This window comes from Doryrhamphus excisus, linkage group LG18, assembly GCF_037039965.1.
Source record: "Doryrhamphus excisus strain RoL-2023G ecotype Guam linkage group LG18, RoL_Dexc_Guam_v1.1, whole genome shotgun sequence".
Classification (NCBI taxonomy): domain Eukaryota; kingdom Metazoa; phylum Chordata; class Actinopteri; order Syngnathiformes; family Syngnathidae; genus Doryrhamphus; species Doryrhamphus excisus.
Genome location: NC_136374.1, coordinates 8608320 through 8627557, shown reverse-complemented (window position 1 = coordinate 8627557; position 19238 = coordinate 8608320). Strand labels below are relative to the sequence as shown.

Genomic DNA, 19238 nt, shown 5'->3' with positions numbered 1-19238 from the left:
CGACCTCTGTTACCATCGGTAACAGTAGACTCAGCATCCATTAACCTTCACATAAACATCAGATATCAGATCATTTGATTGCGTTACAGCACCATGATACACTTGTCTGACAGAAACTATTCCTGTCACCACATCAGGGTAAAAGTAGAGGTCAAAACACTCACTTCCAATAGTGAAACTTTGGCATCGTTAAACACGAGAATAAAATATTCTAATTACATTTATGGGCCAGAAAAGTGGGATCATAAGACCCTGACTGTAATATTAACTTATATATGATTGTAATAGGCTACACGGTGGTCTAGTGGTTAACGCGCAGACCTCACAGCGAGGAGACCCGAGTTCAATTCCACCCTCGGCCATCACTGTGTGGAGTTTGCATGTTCTCCCCGTGCATGCGTGGGTTTTCTCCGGTACTCCGGTTTCCTCCCACATTCCAAAAACATGCTAGGTTAATTGGCCACTCCAAATTGTCCATAGGTATGAATGTGAGTGTGAATGGTTGTTTGTCTATATGTGCCCTGTGATTGGCTGGCCACCAATCCAGAGTGTACCCCGCCTCTTGACCGAAGACAGCTGGGATAGCCTCCAGCATCCCCCGCGACCCTCATCAGGAAAAAGCGGTAGAAAATGAATGAATAAATAATTGTAATAGGCTGCACAGCGGATAAGTGGTTAGCGCGCAGCTAGGAGATCCAAGTTCAATCCCACCCTTGGCCATCTCTGTGTCGAGTTTGCATGTTCCCCCCGTGCATGCGTGGGTTTTCTCCGGGTACTCCGGTTTCCTCCCACATTCCAAAAACATGCTAGGTTAATTGGCGACTCCAAATTGTCCATAGGTATGAATGTGAGTGTGAATGGTTGTTTGTCTATATGTGCTCTGTGATTGGCTGGCCACCAGTCCAGAGTGTACCCCGAAGTGTCTCGCCCGAAGACAGCTGGGATAGGCTCCAGCATCCCTCGCGACTCTCGTGAGGATAAGCGGTAGAAAATGAATGAATGATTGTAATATTAACTCAGTATATATAAAACTTATGCCAATTATTATTATACAGAGGTTTTATTTGGAGAAAGCTGTGGATTAATGCCATGTAATTACAGGATATCTTATGTAGCACATGCATAAACATTGCTCCACATAGAGCAGGTGTAATTGAACAGAATGATTCAGCCGGGAGTGTGCGAATGTGCAAACGGATAATTCAGTGGTGTTCTGGCAGCCTCCATCGGGTTCTTTTCATGCATGGACACGGCAAGACTGGCTGGAGTTCACCGCTTGTTTGCTTCTCGCTTCAATGGATGTAAATCCATTAAGTTAATGTGGCTAGTTACCTCCACGTCAACCCAAGCAGCAGCAGGCCAGGTTGTTATAGAGTTTGTTTCCTCTCTCCTGTTGCAGCGAACCTCATGTAATTGCAGTCTATTTGTTTTGATGCGGGCGTGTCATCACCATAAGCTCGTCAAGCATTCTGACGCTTTTACACAAACACGCAATTAGACAAGCTTTATGTTCTTTTTAAATGCTGGCACTATGCAATTAAAAAAAAAAAGTTTTTTTTCTCCGTTCTCAAGAAACCGCATGATAACGCTCTTGACAGCTGAAGTGTATTTAAGTCTTCAAGGGAACATTCATCCAAACTAATCAAATGATGTTACTTTATTTATGTGGTTACCTCCTCTTGCTTCAGCATCTGCTCCTTCAGCTTCTCCACCATCTGGCTCTGGTAGTCTATCTCAGCATCCTACACACAGATTTCATGGTATTTAAACTATAAAAATATAAGCATCTGTTGATAAGAATATGGCACACACACACACTCACTGAACGGATCATTAGGTACTGGATTGTGTTACGAGTGAACAATGGCAATTGAAGAGAGAACAAGGGGAGGGTTCTGGAGCTAAACAGTCACTTTTATTGCAAATGTTGAAGCGAAATCAGAGGAGAATCAAAACGCTTTCTTTCTTTGGTTCAATTTTGGCTTATTCTGCAGCAGTAATTAAATGAAAAGCAGATACTTGAGGTGCAAAATTCTAGAAATAACTTATGGCAAAACATGAAGGTGGTGTCTGATCTCGCTGCCACCTTGTGTCTTTGGCACCAATCACATCTTTAATGAAGGTAAAACTAAACTTAATTGTTTATTTACCCCTTACATTCATTATTTATATGTATTTTGAATTATTTTCTGCATGTAAAACTATCATTGTAAACCTATAAAAACATGTGTTTTTGTTTTCCTGAACAGATTCATTAGTTTTCCATTATTTCTTAAGGGAAAATTTTATTTTGTTACAATATGTTTCAGTTAGGGCGGCACGGTGGTCGTGTGGTTAGCACACAGACCTCGCAGCTAGGAGACCGGGGTTCGGTTCCGCCCTCGGCCATCTCTGTGTGGCGTTTGCATGTTTTCCCCGTGCATGCGTGGGTTTTCTCCGGGTACTCCGGTTTCCTCCCACATTCCAAAAACATGCTAGGTTAATTGGTGACTCCAAATTGTCCATAGGTATGAATGTGAGTGTGAATGGTTGTTTGTCTATATGTGCCCTGTGATTGGCTGGCCACCAGTCCAGGGTGTACCCTGCCTCTCGCCCAAAGACAGCTGGGATAGGCTCCAGCACCCCCACAACCCTCGTGAGGAAAAAGCGGTAGAAAATGAATGAATGAATGAATGTTTCAGTTAAAGTTGGACCTTCTAAGAAAGTTAATGACCCTAATCCACTGTAGTACCGATGGTTACAACCCTATGAGTGCAATTACTCCATAGATATATAGATGTTAAATATACATAAATGTTAAATATATAATAACAGATGCAAACACGTGGATGATGTGTAAAATGCTCTAATGTTTCTAAATGTCCCACATAAAGCATATTCTATTCCCCCTGATCCATTAATTCATAAGATACATGAACCCATACGTGTGAATTGTGTCAATTGTGAATTGATGAACATGAATAATACATGCAATATGCACATATTCTATTCCTATGTGCATACCATTGTCATGATTACTGGATCCATGCTGTATAACCAGCTGTACACGGTGTGCACCCATTCATCACCTTGTCATCCAGCTGTTTGTAAAGCTTCCGGATCTCCTCCTCGTACTTGTGACGCTCCTCCTCCGAGATGTGCACCACGATGGAGGAGGCGAGGGAGCAAGGGCTGCAGATATCCAGCACTGGCTCCTCCGAGTCGGGTGACGGCAGCATGAGGTCTGCCTCCTCCTCTGACCTTTGATCCTCATGATCCAACACTGTTGAAACCTCACCTGTATAAATAATAGATTACATGGTAACTCAGTTATGGACAGAAAATGCAGTCATCACTGTAAATGACATTTTTGGTGCACCTAAAAGCAGGGATGGGAATGGCTTTGCTGAAAATCAGCTGAAAATAAGTCGGGGGTCTGGGGGCCACCCAGCCAGGTCCAGGGCGGAGCCCGGTAGGGGGCCCAGGGGGGCGAAGCCCCCCGGAAGCTCCCAACATTTCAGCTTTTGAGGGCACTAAAACTGGCATACAATGAAAGAAATATTAAGACCTCAAACAACAAAAATAAATGACTAAAAAACATGGAACAAACTGCATTCAAAGTAAAATTAATAGATTTCCATAGGTTTGAATATGTGACTCACAATTTCCTTTTAAACACGTACGTTGAAGTCAACACCAGGTAACTTAACATAGTCGTTTTCTTTTTGCAATCAGTGCATGCAAACGATCAGTCGCAACCTTCCTCTTTTCTGCTTTTTGATGTGCCAGTCTTGCAACTTTCGCTGCCTTCTCGTTTTTTTTCTTCTGCTCAGCTCTACTCTCTTTCTCATGTTCTCTCTTTCACCGTGTTCCGCCATTACGGGTTCACCGAACGCGTTTGAAACGCGACGTGTGATTGGCTGAGAGACACGATACAACCAATCACAGCAAGCCTACTAAACCAGCTCATTTTCTCGTCGACTTCGCGGCCAAGATGCCGCCTCGGCCCGATCGGACACGATATACCGAGACTGTACCTACACCTACCCCCCCCCCCCCCCCCCCACACCCCCCACAATTTTCTCAACGAATTTACACGAATTACGAAAATGGACTTTTGCCAGAAAAATCCGCGGAATTCCGCGGATCCGCGGAAAATTCCCATCCCTGTAAAAGGTGAAAAAAGGTTGAGTAAAACATGTTAATGCACAGCCCCGCCCATGTTTTTCAACCATTCATTCATTCATTTTCTACCGCTTTTCCTCACAAGGGTCGCGGGGGTGCTGGAGCCTATCCCAGCTGTCTTCAGGCGTGAGGCGGGATACACCCTGGACTGGTGGACAGCCAATCACAGGGCACATATAGACAAACAACCATTCACACTCACATTCATACCTATGGACAATTTGGAGTCACCAATTAACCTAGCATGTTTTTGGAATGTGGGAGGAAACCGGAGTACCCGGAGAAAACCCACGCATGCACGGTGAGAACATGTAAACTCCACACAGAGATGGCCGAGGGTGGAATTGAACCCTGGTCTCCTAGCTGTGAGGTCTGCGCGCTAACCACACGACCGCCGTGCCGCCCATGTTTTTCAACCAATCTTGCTCAAATTTACACACGTGTGCTTGTCAGTCACTTAAAGGCTCATACCAAATTTCGTGGTGACACGGCTGTTCTGTAGAGCGCAATGAGATGTGTGAGAAATTTAAACTTCAAGGTTTAGTAACAGCGCCACCATGTGGCATATTTGTCAGAGAAATAATAGCACAAGCGACACAGTAAGGGTGCATGTTTTGACACATTTTCACTTATTTGTATACAGCGGTTCAGGTGAAGAAGAGTGACTTGAGTGAATGCGGTGACTGTAAATGACACTTGTGGCGCCCCCTATGGATTGTGGTCAAAAGGCTTTGGAAGTCATGCTAGCGTATATATGTAATACTGATATTGTCAAAGAGATAAATGCTCAATGATTTATGCACAATTAGTTGCAAAGTCCTGCCAATGTGCCCCTGCAATGATGTCTTGCTTGATGGCGGCCATGTTTTTCAATCATTCATTCATTCATTGGTTCATTTTCGGGGTGCTGGAGCCTATTCCAGCTGTCTTTGGGTACACCCTGGACTGGTGGCCAGCCAATCACAGGGCACATATAGACAAACAACCATTCACACTCACATTCATACCTATGGACAATTTTGAGTCACCAATGAACCTAGCACTGTGATTGGCTGGCGACCGGTCCAGGGTGTACCCCGCCCCTCGCCTGAAGACAGCTGGGATAGGCTCCAGCACCCCCGCGACCCTTGTGAGGATAAGCGGTAGAAAATGAATGAATGAATTAATTAACCTAGCATGTTTTTGGAATGTGGGAGGAAACCGGAGTACCCTGGATTGAACTCGGTTCTCCTAACTGTGAGGTCTAGGTTAGGGGTTAGGGGTTAGGGGTTAGGGTGTTAGGGTGTTAGGGTGTTAGGGTGTTAGGGTGTTAGGGTGTTAGGGTTAGGGGGTTCGGGTTAGGGGGTTAGGGTTAGGGGGTTAGGGTTAGGTTAGGGTTAGGGGTTAGGTGGTTAGGTGGTTAGGGTTAGGGGGTTAGGGTTAGGGGTTAGGGTTAGGGGGTTGGGGGTTAGGGTTAGGGGGTTAGGGTGTTATGGTTAGGGTTAGGGGGTTAGGGTTAGGGGGTTAGGGTTTGGTTAGGGTTAGGTTAGGGTTAGGGTTAGGGTTTTTCAATCAAACTTGCTATCAGTCCTCTAAATATATGTTCCAAATTGTGTGGTCATTGGACAAAACACCCTGAAGTTACAAAGGGTGTCTTGTGGTGAGCATTGAGTTTTGTAAGAACTGTTCAGTCAATCGGACTTCTCGGGGTCAAAATTGTGGGTTTAAATGTCAGAAAACTAATAGCACTGGTGACACAGTAGGGGTGTAGGGGCTTCAGGAAGAGTATACTTAAAAAAAATACAACAGTATATATTAGAATACCTTCTAAAGGGAAAAAATATATAATTGGTCCTCCTTTACACAATTTGCATTGTAGTTGTAGTTGTATAATTCTGTATGTTTCCATGGCCTTGATGTCATGGTGGCAGCTCATTCCATATTGATGTGTTACAACAATAAATGTTCATTGCTGCTACCCTAACTTACATTACTCTCACACACATATGCACACCCACACACACACGCACTCACAAACTTGGATCACACATAACCAACGCACATGAAGTATACAGCAGTATATAGATGCACTGTTAATTACACACACACAATAGATTTGAAATCAATGACAATGTCCAACCTTTCAGTCTTAGTGATTGGCTGGCATTCAGGTTGTTTTAATCAATACGGTACTATGTGTATTCCTGGTTACACCACATCTTTAAACGGACAATTGTGACCCCATTATTTATCTGTAATTAAAATGGTTTGTTTGTGAATTAAGGAAAATGGCAGAAAATGTGAAATTGTAGTGTTGTTTATATTGTTATGGTTATACAGTATGGTATCTACAGTATACTGCATATTGTTTAACTCTTGGAATAACAATATATAAATACATCAATATCAACGTGATCAACACCACAAAATAACATTTATTTGTGAGCATAAATATAGTAAACAACTGAACCCATCGACACTACTGATACTCGGATGGATTTGCCTGCCTCTAGTGAAGAGGAATCGTTTTGTGTAAAGGCAGATAAAATCAAAATTTAGCAGGTTTTATGAACAAAACCTTAGTGAACTCTTGGCAAGTTAAACAAGTAAAAGCTCCATGTCAGTGGTAATACATCATTTATACCATCAGGACATTGGTCTACATTCTATTGGTCTACGTCCCTTCCAGAAAGGAAGGCCTTTAATTTCCTAATGGATCATTGTGACAGTGTTGGTGGCAGTGTGCACGCTCCTCCCCACACAATGTCGTTCTCTTCTCCGCTCCTATTTTTGACCTCGACCCTGAGGCACATTACTGAGCAGAGGCAACCGTTGCTAACATCAGGGGGCCCCCAACCACTGGGCCACGGGCTGATACTGGTCGCTTGATTTAAATATAAAATACAATTCCAAATCATATAGTTTTTGCATGTATATGTTTTTTGTTGGCTGCATGGCGGACAAGTGGTTAGTGCGCAGGCCACACAGCTAGGAGACCCGTGTTTGATTCCACCCTCAGCCATCTCTGTGAGGAGTTTGCATGTTCTGCCGGGATTTTCTCCGAGTACTCCAGTTTCCTCCCACATTCCAAAAACATGCTAGGTTAATTGGTGACTCCAAATTGTCCATAGGTATGAATGTGAGTGTGAATGGTTGTTTGTCTATATGTGCCCTGTGATTGGCTGGCGACCATTCCAGGGTGTACCACGTCTCTCGCCCAAAGACACCTGGAATAGGCTCCAGCACCCACCGCGACCTTCGTGAGGATAAGCGGTAGAAAATGAATGAATGAATGAATGTTTTTTGTTAGCTGCATGGCGGACAAGTGGTTAGTGCGCAGGCCACACAGCTAGGAGACCTGAGTTTGATTCCACCCTCGGCCATCTCTGTGTGGAGTATGCATGTTCTCCCGGGATTTTCTCCGGGTACTCCGGTTTCCTCCCACATTCCAAAAACATGCTAGGTTAATTCGCGACTCCAAATTGTCGATAGGTCGAGTGGTTGGCGCGCAGACCTCACAGCTAGGAGACCCGAGTTCAATCCCACCCTTGGCCATCTCTGTGTGGAGTTTGCATGTTCTCCCCGTGCATGCGTGGGTTTTCTCCGGGTACTCCGGTTTCCTCCCACATTCCAAAAACATGCTAGGTTAATTGGCGAATCCAAATTGTCCATAGGTATGAATGTGAGTGTGAATGGTTGTTTGTCTATATGTGCCCTGTGATTGGCTGGCGACCAGTCCAGGGTGTACCCCATCTCTCGCCCGAAGACAGCTGGGATAGGCTCCAGCACGCCCACGACTCTTGTGAGGATAAGCAGTATAAAATTAATGAATGAATGATTTTTGTTGTGAGTGGCGAACTGTCCAACTTTGTTCGATGGTCCTTGATTGCACCATTCTGTGTGTGCTAGGATGTTGGGTAAAAGACCCAGTGCTTTTAATGTTATGTTGTTACTGTCATGGTTTTACATAATACATAATAAATAAAACACATTAGATCGCTATAATGTTGGATCACAAGCCGTCCGTGGGTCAAAAAAGGTTGGGGACGCGTGATGTAGTACACGGTGATGCCACATGCATACGGCTTTGTGACACATTGGACCTGGCACCTCTTTATTGATTACAGCACCTTCAGCCAGTCAGTGACAGGCGTCACTTGGGTGTATTGTCATTCAGAATTGATCACCACAAGCAGACACACTCCCTGTCACCTCTATTTTAGAAGGTGAAGAAAAGGCAGATAAAGAAGGCTGAAAAAGCAAAAATAAGGACAATACACAAGATTTGGATAGAGAGGACAAAACATCATAAAATACATAACTGTAATATAAAGAAATTGGGAGACCTCGTGACTTTCACGGCCACAAATGGCTTATTCATACCCGTGTCCCTGCAAACACATGGTGCTTGACTTGACTTGAGAGCAGGGGTCTCAAACACGCGGCCCGCGGGCCAAATGTGGCCCGCAGGACACTAGTTTGAGGCCCCCGCCTTGATATGAAAGTTTAATGTTTGTGTGGATGCTGTATGGTATCATGTACCCAGAAAAAATTATTACGTTTGATTAATGTTCATGTTAAAGGTTAAATAACTGTTAATAGTTATCCTCCCTATCCGTGTGGAAGTGGTAAGTTTTTGGCTATTTAAGTTTAAAGGAAATAACTTGAAGGCTACCGTTTAGGTCGCTAGCTCTCTAGTTTGCGAGTTATGTCGGTATAAATGTGTATAAATGTATAAATGTATAAAGTATAAATGTGACTATAGTCGTGTTTTGTCATGTCTACAGGGCTCTAATAATGCTTTGTTCATTTTTATCTGAAAAAAATAATTTGTCTACCCACCAACTATATGTGGTTTCTTAAGTTTTTATTATTATTATTATTATTATTATTATTAATATTATTATTATTATTATTATTATTAATATTATTATTATTATTATTATTATTATTATTTATTTATTTATTTATTATTTATTACTGATTGATTTATTTTCTTTATTCTTGATTTGTTTATTTATTTTTCATCTTATTTTGTGTAGAAAAATAAGAACAGTGGAATGTTTTATCAGAGCTTTTCTTGTAGAAAATAGAAACCAAAGCAAAGTTTATTAATTTTTCTGTTTTTAATAAATGTGTTTTTTTGGGGGGGGAAACCTGATGTGGCCCAGTCTCACCCAGACCCTAGCTCCAGTGGCCCCCAGGTAAATTGAGTTTGAGACCCCTGATGTAGAGTGTCGTGTGTAGTGTGTGATGTTACTATTACCATTCCCCCAGCAGCCAACCAACACATACTATGTTCAGATACACTATGTAGTGTGTAGTGTGTGATGTTACTATTACCATTCCTCCAGCAGCCAACCAACACATACCATGTTCCGATACACTATGTAGTGTGTAGTGTGTGATACTATTACCATTCCTCCAGCAGCCAACCAACACATACCATGTTCAGATACACTATGTAGTGTGTAGTGTGTGATACTATTACCATTCCTCCAGCAGCCAAGCTCAGCCTCCAGCCTCTGCACAGTTTCCTTAAGTGACCTGTTCTTCTCCTTCTCCTTCTCGTACTTCCTCTTCCACTGCTCGGCCGTGAGCTCCAGATTCACTGTCACAGTGTTTCGGATGGTCTTTGCTCTAATTTTGGGGTGTGTAAAAAAAAAAGGGAAAATGGATAGAGGGATAGATGGGGTAAGAGCAGAAGATAAAGGCGCGTGAGAGAGAATAGAAGCTCAAGCCGTTCAATAAAAATGAGCTTGCATGGTATTAATTAGTATGCAAATTGGGTTTGTGCCAGCTGTGCTTGACGGTGCATGCAGGGAAGAGGCTGCAGGAATGTTTCAATGAACCAGCTAAATATTCTCTCATTAAAAATCACACATTAAGTGAGGATCCTAAAAGATTCACTAAATGTACTTGCTCATTTTAAAATAAGTAAGCTCGTTGACAGAATAAAATGAGTACTCAGTTTTGATGCCAACGTTCAATTGAAGGAACTTTGATATAAACCAGCTGAAACCACGCTACACTTCAATTGGGGCGTGACACATGGATACATTAAAAGTTAAGCACAGTAATGATGAATTAACTGTTAATCTTCCGAAAGCACCAACAGCGAACGGCCAATGGCTGGCAGGAAGAGCACAGCAACAAGACCCTGTAGTCATAACAACGGCAGATATCCAAGCAAGAGTGTCCAAGATGAACACCACAGCCCGACATGATTCACGCCTACTGGCTTAAGAAGTTAACTGCACTCCTTGAACGCCAGTCAGCACAAATGAGCGAGCTGCTAACACCGGGGGACCCACCCGAGGGCGGACAGTTCTCATCATGAAGGACTGCCACAAAGGAAGCGTACCATTAAACTGTCAACCAACAACCAGGACAACATATGGATCAATACATGTGCAGAGCACAGGAGAGTACTGACAATAACACCATGAGGAGCAAAACACCAGCGACAGGTTGACGGGGCAATCGCCTGAGACTGTAAGACCAGAAGCACCAACCCATACAACGTCTGGATTGACTACAACTTAATTCCACACACATGAATACTCAAGTGCCTGGAACTGTATAACATTAACAGAAGTTAACAAGAATTCAATGAGGCTGCGGACCAGTGTCAGGTTCAAACTCCTGTAAAAACACTTAAATACAGAAGAGACAGACAACAATATTCAAAGTTACTCGCAGCGAGGAGTATGCAGTTCACACTCCTCTCTTTCTATTCTCTTTCGGGGGTCCCTACTACATGGTCATGCAACTCTAAGGGGAAGAGAAGGCAGTTCATAAAACAATAAAAGTAATTACTCTCACATATACACACACACATAGACAAACAAATACAAATGTGTATATGTGAGAGTAATTACTTTTATTGTTTTATGAGTTCTTATCTTGCAGGATTAACAGAAACATCTGCAGGGTCGCTGTTGGCACATCCAGGCACCTCCAGGACCCGGGGGTAGCTGGGGGTCTCTGATAAGGGTCACGGAACATTCCTTCTTCAGGACATTAAAATACTCTTTCTATTGTCTAAGCAAATGGATAAAAAGGTGATAACTAACGTTATAATAATTGTATCTACATTTTATTGTAACAAGCAGGTGAGCAACATGCCCATTCTCATTATATTTCTAGGAGATGGTCTGTTCAGGTTGCTGTTCTGCATTGGCTCGAACCCCCTCAGTGTTTATTGTCATACAATTGATCGTTTTTCCATTTTTGCAGCTGTTTTTTAGTATTCCTGTTTAATTGCATTTTTACAATGTGTGCACTGTAGCTTCAAAGTATACTGGAAGAGGAGCTCTGGAGCTACTGTATATTCATTATTACTTTCTAAAGTCAAGGTGAAAGTATATATACGTAGACCTTTCTAAGTGCACATTGTCATTTGATTATTAAAAGCAGGCTCTATTATCTTCTTGACGTCAGATTGCATTTAAAATGCAGATTAGTCACGTAATGTAACAGCTAGCGGAGCCTGACTAGAGGAGAGCATCTTCATTCACATTGTGTATATTCCACCGTGGCGGCAGTCTGTGATGTGTGACAGAGCTTAAACGTCTGCTTCAACGATGATTACAGCCTCGTTTAAAAAAAAAAAAAAAAACAACCGCAAATCAGAAATGGAAAAAAAAAAGTTGCATGCAATTATACGTGAACATCAAATGTGGCAGTAGCAGCCAGGCGTGTGCTTTACCTTTGGCCAAACATGAGCGTGGACCTGGTCTCTGTGTCATTGTAGCTGGAGGGAGAGCAGCAGATAAACATGGTGGTACGACAGTTCCCCCCCAGAGAGTCCTGTAAGATCCGTGTCATTTTGCTGTCACGGTACGGCACGTGGGACTTCTGCACAGGACAGGAAGGAGAAAGCATATAATAAAGAGCATTAAAAGCATTTTTAAAACCAAACACTGTGAGTTCTGATAACTAGATTCACATTTGTTTGGCGATTTCATGTGTCAAAAGCAGTGAAGATGCCAAAAATGCCAAATTCTTTGGCAGTATTAAGGTACCCAGTGGGTCAAGTTCACAGGTTTTGCGCATAATATATGATTATTTATCCACAGCACACAACTACGGTGTGTTAAAGGACTGCCAAACAAAGTATGAAATCTCAACGCTTGGCAGAAGCAAACATAAACATGTAAATATTGTGGACTAGAGCTGCACGGCGGCTGAGTGGCTAGCGCGCAGGCCACACAGCTAGGATGTTGCAGCTGCATGTTCTCCTCGTGCATGCGTGGGTTTTCTCCGGGTACTCCGGTTTCCTCCCACATTCCAAAACATGCTAGGTTAATTGGCGACTCCGAATTGTCCATAGGTATGAATGTGAGTGTGAATGGTTGTTTGTCTATATGTGCCCTGTGATTGGCTGGCCACCAGTCCATGGGTGTACCCCGCCTCTGTCCCAAAGACATCCCATGCGACCCCAAGGATAAGCGAGGTATAGAAAATGGCAGAAAATGTAAATAATAAATAAAATAAAATAATAACTAAAAAGCATTTGTCATGTCAACTGACATTTACGTATTTTGCATACAGATTCAAATATATATAAAAATACATAAAAAGCAGATGCAGATGTGCCGTATAAGCTGTGAAATATTATGACACATCCTTTAGCACACACAGCTATAATAAGATGACCCATTCACTGCACATTCATAGTCCTTTCACTCCACATTTATAATTTAGTAGCAGGTCAGCGCTTTTAAAGGACAGGAACCATAATTTCAGTACCACTATCAGACACTAGAACCATGTGATTTCTGCTGTAATGAAATGATGGTATATTATAGCGCTGTATCATTCATTCATTCTTTCATTTTCTACTGCTTATCCTCATGAGGGTGGCTGGGGTGCTGGAGCCTATCCCAGCTGACTTCAGGCGAGAGGTGGGGTACACCCTGGACTGGTGGCCAGCCAATCACAGGGCACATATAGACAAACAACCATTCACACTCACATTCATACCTATGGACAATTTGGAGTCGCCAATTAACCTAGCATGTTTTTGGAATGTGGGAGGAAACCGGAGTACCCGGAGAAAACCCACGCATGCACGGGGAGAACATGCAAACTCCACACAGAGATGGCCGAGGGTGGGATTGAACTTGGGTCTCCTAGCTGTGAGGTCTGCACGCAAACCACTCGTCTGCCGTGCAGCCCCGCTAGATCATTATGATAAATATAATAATATATAAGAAAAGAGTCAGATAATGGACTACAATGCTTTTGTGAAGTTAAAATGCGAATTGGATATCCTTGCTATTCATGAGAGTTACGTTTTTCATTTATTATTATTATTATTATTATTATTATTATTATTATTATTATTATTATTATTATTATTATTATTATTATTATTATTATTATTATTATTTTAATTTATTCTCCACATTATTATTTATTATTACACGGGAGCCAGGCAACAACATTTCGTTGGCAATTTCACTGCTGTGTTATTGTGCAATGACAATAAAGAAAGTCTATGTTCTAGTAAATGGTGAAAAACTGCAGATCATGGATGCATGAAAAAAAATAATTAAAAAATGATACTAACATTAATTAAATGTATTTTAAATTAAAATTAAAACAAAACTGTAGGCATGCAGTATTCAATACTGTACTTATAAAACATGCACAACATCTTCCTGCTGGAAAATGTTGACTGAACTGTCTTGCAAAACAACGACCTCTGCAGGATTCTAGTGGCAGCACTCTTTTTACCCCCCTACATCACCCCCTTTCTATTTAAGTTACCACTTAAAAAAAGGAATATAATTTAAAGCAGAGAAAATAAATCCACAAATAGGTAGGCGTCGACTGTAAATGTAAGTATTACAATAAATAAAAAGTAGGCAATTTTTAAGGGCCTTAAAGCAACTACTTGGATAAGAATGTCTCCATCTTACCGTTCCTTCAGCCAAAGCTGATATGACGTTGCCGAGGGCTGACAAGGACTTGTTGATGTTCTTGGCCTCGTCCAGCACTGCTCCCTCTGCGCCCGTCTTGCTGACCTGACACACATACGTAAGACATTTGATGGTCACGCCTTCATGAAACATTTAAGCACGGAAGCAGTTTTAGTCGCCCCTGTGAGCGGTTTTATTTCATGTGTGCCGTAGTCCTCTGTGGTTACCGGAAACCAAGTTATTGGAAGGTTTTCAACTAAAGTACTGGAAATGACTATGAAATTTGGTGCAACCCAGGATGAATTACTTGCATTAATTGTATTTCTGCAAAGGACTTTTTTTTCATCTAACTGGGAAGAAACACCTCATTATGCCACAACTGTCACGGGATACAGTAATTTACAGCAATATAACCAGAGGCTTCATTTAGCAGGATAACAAGGCTTCCTACAGATACACATAATTAATATTTCCATCTGAGGATGGTGAGCAAAGGATCCCAGGGGTGACTTAAAGGTGCAGCATCAGCACCACTTTCTAGCTACAGTATGTACACACTAATCTAATGTACTGTATATACAATACACAATAAACAATATCCAGACGCTGAGGGCCATGTTCACCAGGTGCTTTTATGGATTTCTTCCAATTTTACCTCGATTTTTCAGGCTTTATGCAAGGGATTTTTTTTTTTCAGATTCACAGAAAAGCAAGCGTTTTCTCTCCAGCAGAGAAACTGATTGGATTGCTAAATAGACTGAACATGATATAGCATCACAAGGAGACGTTAGCACCCTGCCAAAATAAGAGCCAGCCCCCTGTGTGTGTGTGTGAGAGAAAGCTAGAAAGAGTTTAAATTTTGTCATTTGTAATCCAGCACCACCGTAAAGTGTCATCTTTTCAGGAAGCTCCGGGGTAAAATTCATTGAAGTTCTGATGGGCTGCAAAGCTGCAATCGCGAATCCCCAGAATAAATACACACAGCTAAAAATATGTGTTGTTTATATTCTTTTTTTTTTTTTTTTATATATCGTCTACCTTCTCACTCCCAGCCAGGTCCACCAGGTAAAGCTTCCCGCTCAGCTTCTGCTCAGTCTCCACATTCTCTTGTTTGATGCTGATCAGGAAGATGCTGTGACTGCGGGAACTGTGCTCGTTCATGTCTGAGGAGAACCACTGAGTTCACAGTCGATAAAGAACACACACACCACAGAGTACAAGAGTGCTACTCACTGGTGACAGCCACATGGCGGTTCACCTTGCCCTCGTCTATCACGTCCATCACCTCGTCGGGACTTGTGACAAAACGCTCTGTGCATCCCTTGTTGAAGACAGATGTGAGCGCTCGTTGATTTATGATAAAACATGCAGAAACATACTGAATCTGATACCATGAACCATCTGAACCAAAGTATGCAAAAGTGACTTTGTAATAATACTCTATGTTACATGTATCCCTCATTTGAGGTCCTTAAAAATTCACTGGTCTCAAACTTGCGGCCCGAGGGCCAAATGCGGCCCGCGAGACGCTAGTTTGAGGCCCCACCTTGATACCAAAGTTTAATGTTGAAATGACAGCTTAAAGCTGTGTGCACACCGGACACAATTAACATGATTTTGCGCCGCCCCATACAGTTACTCACCCTGTTACCCCACCCTGATTTGCTTTGGATTAGCAATGAAGCTAAAGGCTTATGACGCTGGGTACAAATAAAATGCGGGAAATGATTTGGAATAAAACGGAAAATATGTCAACGTCAAGATAAAGCATCTCATCAAACAAGTTGGAACTGAGTACGATGCTAACTTGCTAATTGGGTAAAATGATTAAGTTTCATTAATGTTCATGTTAAAGGTTAAATAACTGTTAATACTGTACATTTGAATCTGAAAAAAATTATTTCTCTACCAACTGTATGTGGTTTCTTATTTGCTGTTTTATTATTATTTTACTTATTTATTACTGATTGATTGATTTATTGTCTTTATTCTTAATTTGTTTATTTACTTTTTTATCTTATTTTGTGTATAGAAAAATAAAAATTAAGATATTTAAGATATTAAGATATTTGAGAACAGTGGAATGTTTTATCAGATATTTTGGTGTGGAAAACCGGAACCAAAGTACTGAAAAAGTGTAGGGTATAGCAGAAGCAAAAGCATTGAAGATAGTTTTTTTATTGATTTTTTTTCCAGTTTTTAATAAATGCGTTTTGAGTTTTTTTTAGAAAACCTGATGCGGCCCGGCTTCACCCAGAACCTAGCTCCGGTGGCCCCCAGGTAAATTGAGTTTGAGACCCATGCTATACAGTATAATGTAGATACATATAACCATAACAATATAAACAACACTACAAACAACGATGTGTGGACATATTAGTCTTATCACACTAGTTTCAAGTCCATACATGATCTTTTGTTGCCTCCAAAATGATCAAAAGGTGCAGGTAGATTTTTTTTCACATTTTCTGCCATTTTTTGCCTTAATTCACGAGCAAATAATTTTAATTACAGATAAATAATTGATAATTGCCCCCCAGGTAAATTGAGTTTGAGACCCCTGCTTTAGAAGATCCAACTTTTGAAATAAGACGAAAAAAGCAGGCTTTGCTACACATCTTAAAATAACTATAACATGTTTCAGCCACATAAGTGGGAGCTTGGTTGGGTAGGGTATCGTTTCAATTTGAATTCCAATTCCTTGTTTTGATCCTGGTTCCTAACGACTCTCAAATCTGATGCTTTTAAGAGGCAGGCTTATAAAAGTTTGCATGAGGATGCTCACCAGATCTTCCCTATGAATTATTAAATGATATGAAGTTTTCATCAAATTCAAATTCATCACAGATCTATTTTCACCGGAGTACACTTCGACCATTTTTTTTGTACTTTTTTGAAAAGCTCATGAAAAAACATGCTGATGCACTAACGAGGTATCTTGACTTACGTGAATAAACTGAATAAACACGAATCAACTTCAGTGCTGCAGCCATAGTTGCTGTACTTTAATTACATCAGTGGGCTTCAAACCATTGGCATAACCAGCTTCTTCTTCGTTGGTGTTTGCAGATATATTTTTTACAGGTCATTGAAACTACAAAATATATATATATATATATATATATATATATATATATATATATATATTTATTTATTTATTTATTTATTTATTTATTTATTTATTTATTTATTTATTTATTTATTTATTTATTTATTTATTTATTTATTTATTTATTTATTTATTTATTTATATTTGTATATATATATATATCAAGACTAACATTCAGATTCTGCAGGGATCATTCATTAAAACTAAAAACAAAAAAAACATATTCCATGTTTGGCTTTTCTGGAACACTTTTATTGGATTTACATTATTTCTAATGGGGAAAAATTATTTGGTTTGAATAAGTTTCAAATGATGCTAACCAAGGTTCCACTGTATATGTACAGCTCATTAGCATTAAAGCTACAGACACACAAGTAGGCTTTACTAAAAGCATTTTTACAATTTGAAACACACTTTCAACACTCACGTCCAATAGATTACATTAAAATCCAATATTAATATACTTGTGGTATGTTACTAGATAGTATACTACTGTTGAAACATGACAACATGACTGCTGGAGGACGACTCACCTTCACGTAAGGAACTCTGTGTTTATCTTCATGCACTGACAGGTTGGTTTTTGTAACTGCAGCCAAGTGAGGAAAGAGAGAACAACCAAGGTCATTGCGTTACACACACACAAACATGTAGGTCATGACCACAAAACCACTTAAGCAACATGATAACCACTTGGACTAACAGCCAATACAAGAGCTGCTTCACAAAAGGCTCACTTAGGGGTATTCATTTAACAATATGTATGTTATTGTGTTATAATATTGTATTGCCTTATTTTTGTAGACAATATAAGCCCTCATATTGGATGAGTCAGTCCAAGTCTGGTATGACCATGACTCTCATTACCATGAGGTTAAATGGAGGTACTCTGCTAATTTCCACAATCAGACTGAGTGCTAATTACATTTGACTGCACAATGCATCTGTTGAAGTTTGTGTGTTTATTGTTTGTGCATCCATCACCCCCCCCCCACACACACCCGTTTCATCACAAAGATGCTCATTATCTCCATTCAGAAGCTTTTTTTCTCCATTAAAAATTCCATCATACAGATACTGTATGATGTTCTATACTGTATGTATGTAATGTATGTAATGTATGTATACGTATGTGCCAGCAAGGCCTTCTCTGCTGGCCTCATTAGCACTGATGGTCGTTTCACATTTTAATTGCAGTGCTTGTGTCACGCGTGTTGTGTTTGTCATTTCCGTACTCTCCTGTTTTGTTCTCTTATTTTGGTCTTCCCACTTCCTGTTTATGCACCATGGGCAGCAGCTTTGCTGCACCTGTGTCTCATTAGTAATTAGTGTTTGATTTAGTTTGTTGTGTCTTTTGCTTGTTGCCGGATTATGTTCTTCTGATGGTTGTACATGACACCTATACTATATAGGAAGAAGCAAAGCTTATTAGATCCTACCCCTCCATCTGGTACTTTTAAAATCAGTAACTGTTACATTTGTTCACTTCCTGCTTTCCATAATAGAGTTTAAGGTTTTTTTATTTTTTTTTTCATTTATTCATTCATTTTCAACCGCTTATCCTCACGAGGGTCGCGGGGGGTGCTGGAGCCTATCCCAGCTGTCTTTGGGCGAGAGGCGGGGTACACCCTGAACTGGTCGCCAGCCAATCACAGGGCACATATAGACAAACAACCATTCATACTCACATTCATACCTATGGACAATTAATTCGCCAATTAACCTGGCATGTTTTTGGAATGTGGGAGGAAACCGGTGTACCCGGAGAAAACCCACGCATGCACGGGAGAACATGCAAACTCCACACAGAGATTGCCCGAGGGTGGAATTGTCTCACTGTGATAATGTGTTTCATTAAATTAGATTCAAATGTAACCTGCCCGGGGCCTTCAGAACCGGGAGTGCTGGCCTTTATGCTTGTGCATTTGGCTAAGCAGCAACTTTAGAAGAGACTGTACCGCTGATCAACTGTGGAAATTGTTTACCAACCCGAAGCTAGTAGCAATAATATAAGTCAGACATATTGATGACTAAGATAAGGGGACTTTTATGAATGG

The 19238-nt window shown here is 41.0% G+C and overlaps 1 protein-coding gene across 5 annotated transcripts in view; it reads right to left on the bottom strand.

The window, feature by feature from the left end:
* kif5ab (kinesin family member 5A, b) overlaps nucleotides 1-19238 on the bottom strand; it is a 105338-nt gene that overhangs the window by 46395 nt on the left and 39705 nt on the right. For all 5 annotated transcript variants that reach the window (XR_013630309.1, XR_013630308.1, XR_013630311.1 and 2 more), the window contains exons 6-13: nucleotides 17715-17770; nucleotides 15306-15393; nucleotides 15111-15235; nucleotides 14073-14177; nucleotides 11855-12003; nucleotides 9635-9783; nucleotides 3069-3277; nucleotides 1674-1742 (exon numbers count right to left, since the gene is read on the bottom strand). Coding sequence is in view for 1 of the 5 variants with exons in the window: in XM_078798689.1 (XP_078654815.1) it covers nucleotides 1674-1742; nucleotides 3069-3277; nucleotides 9635-9783; nucleotides 11855-12003; nucleotides 14073-14177; nucleotides 15111-15235; nucleotides 15306-15393; nucleotides 17715-17770 (950 nt within the window). In the remaining 4 variants the exon portion in view is untranslated. The remainder of the gene's footprint in view (nucleotides 1-1673; nucleotides 1743-3068; nucleotides 3278-9634; nucleotides 9784-11854; nucleotides 12004-14072; nucleotides 14178-15110; nucleotides 15236-15305; nucleotides 15394-17714; nucleotides 17771-19238) is intronic.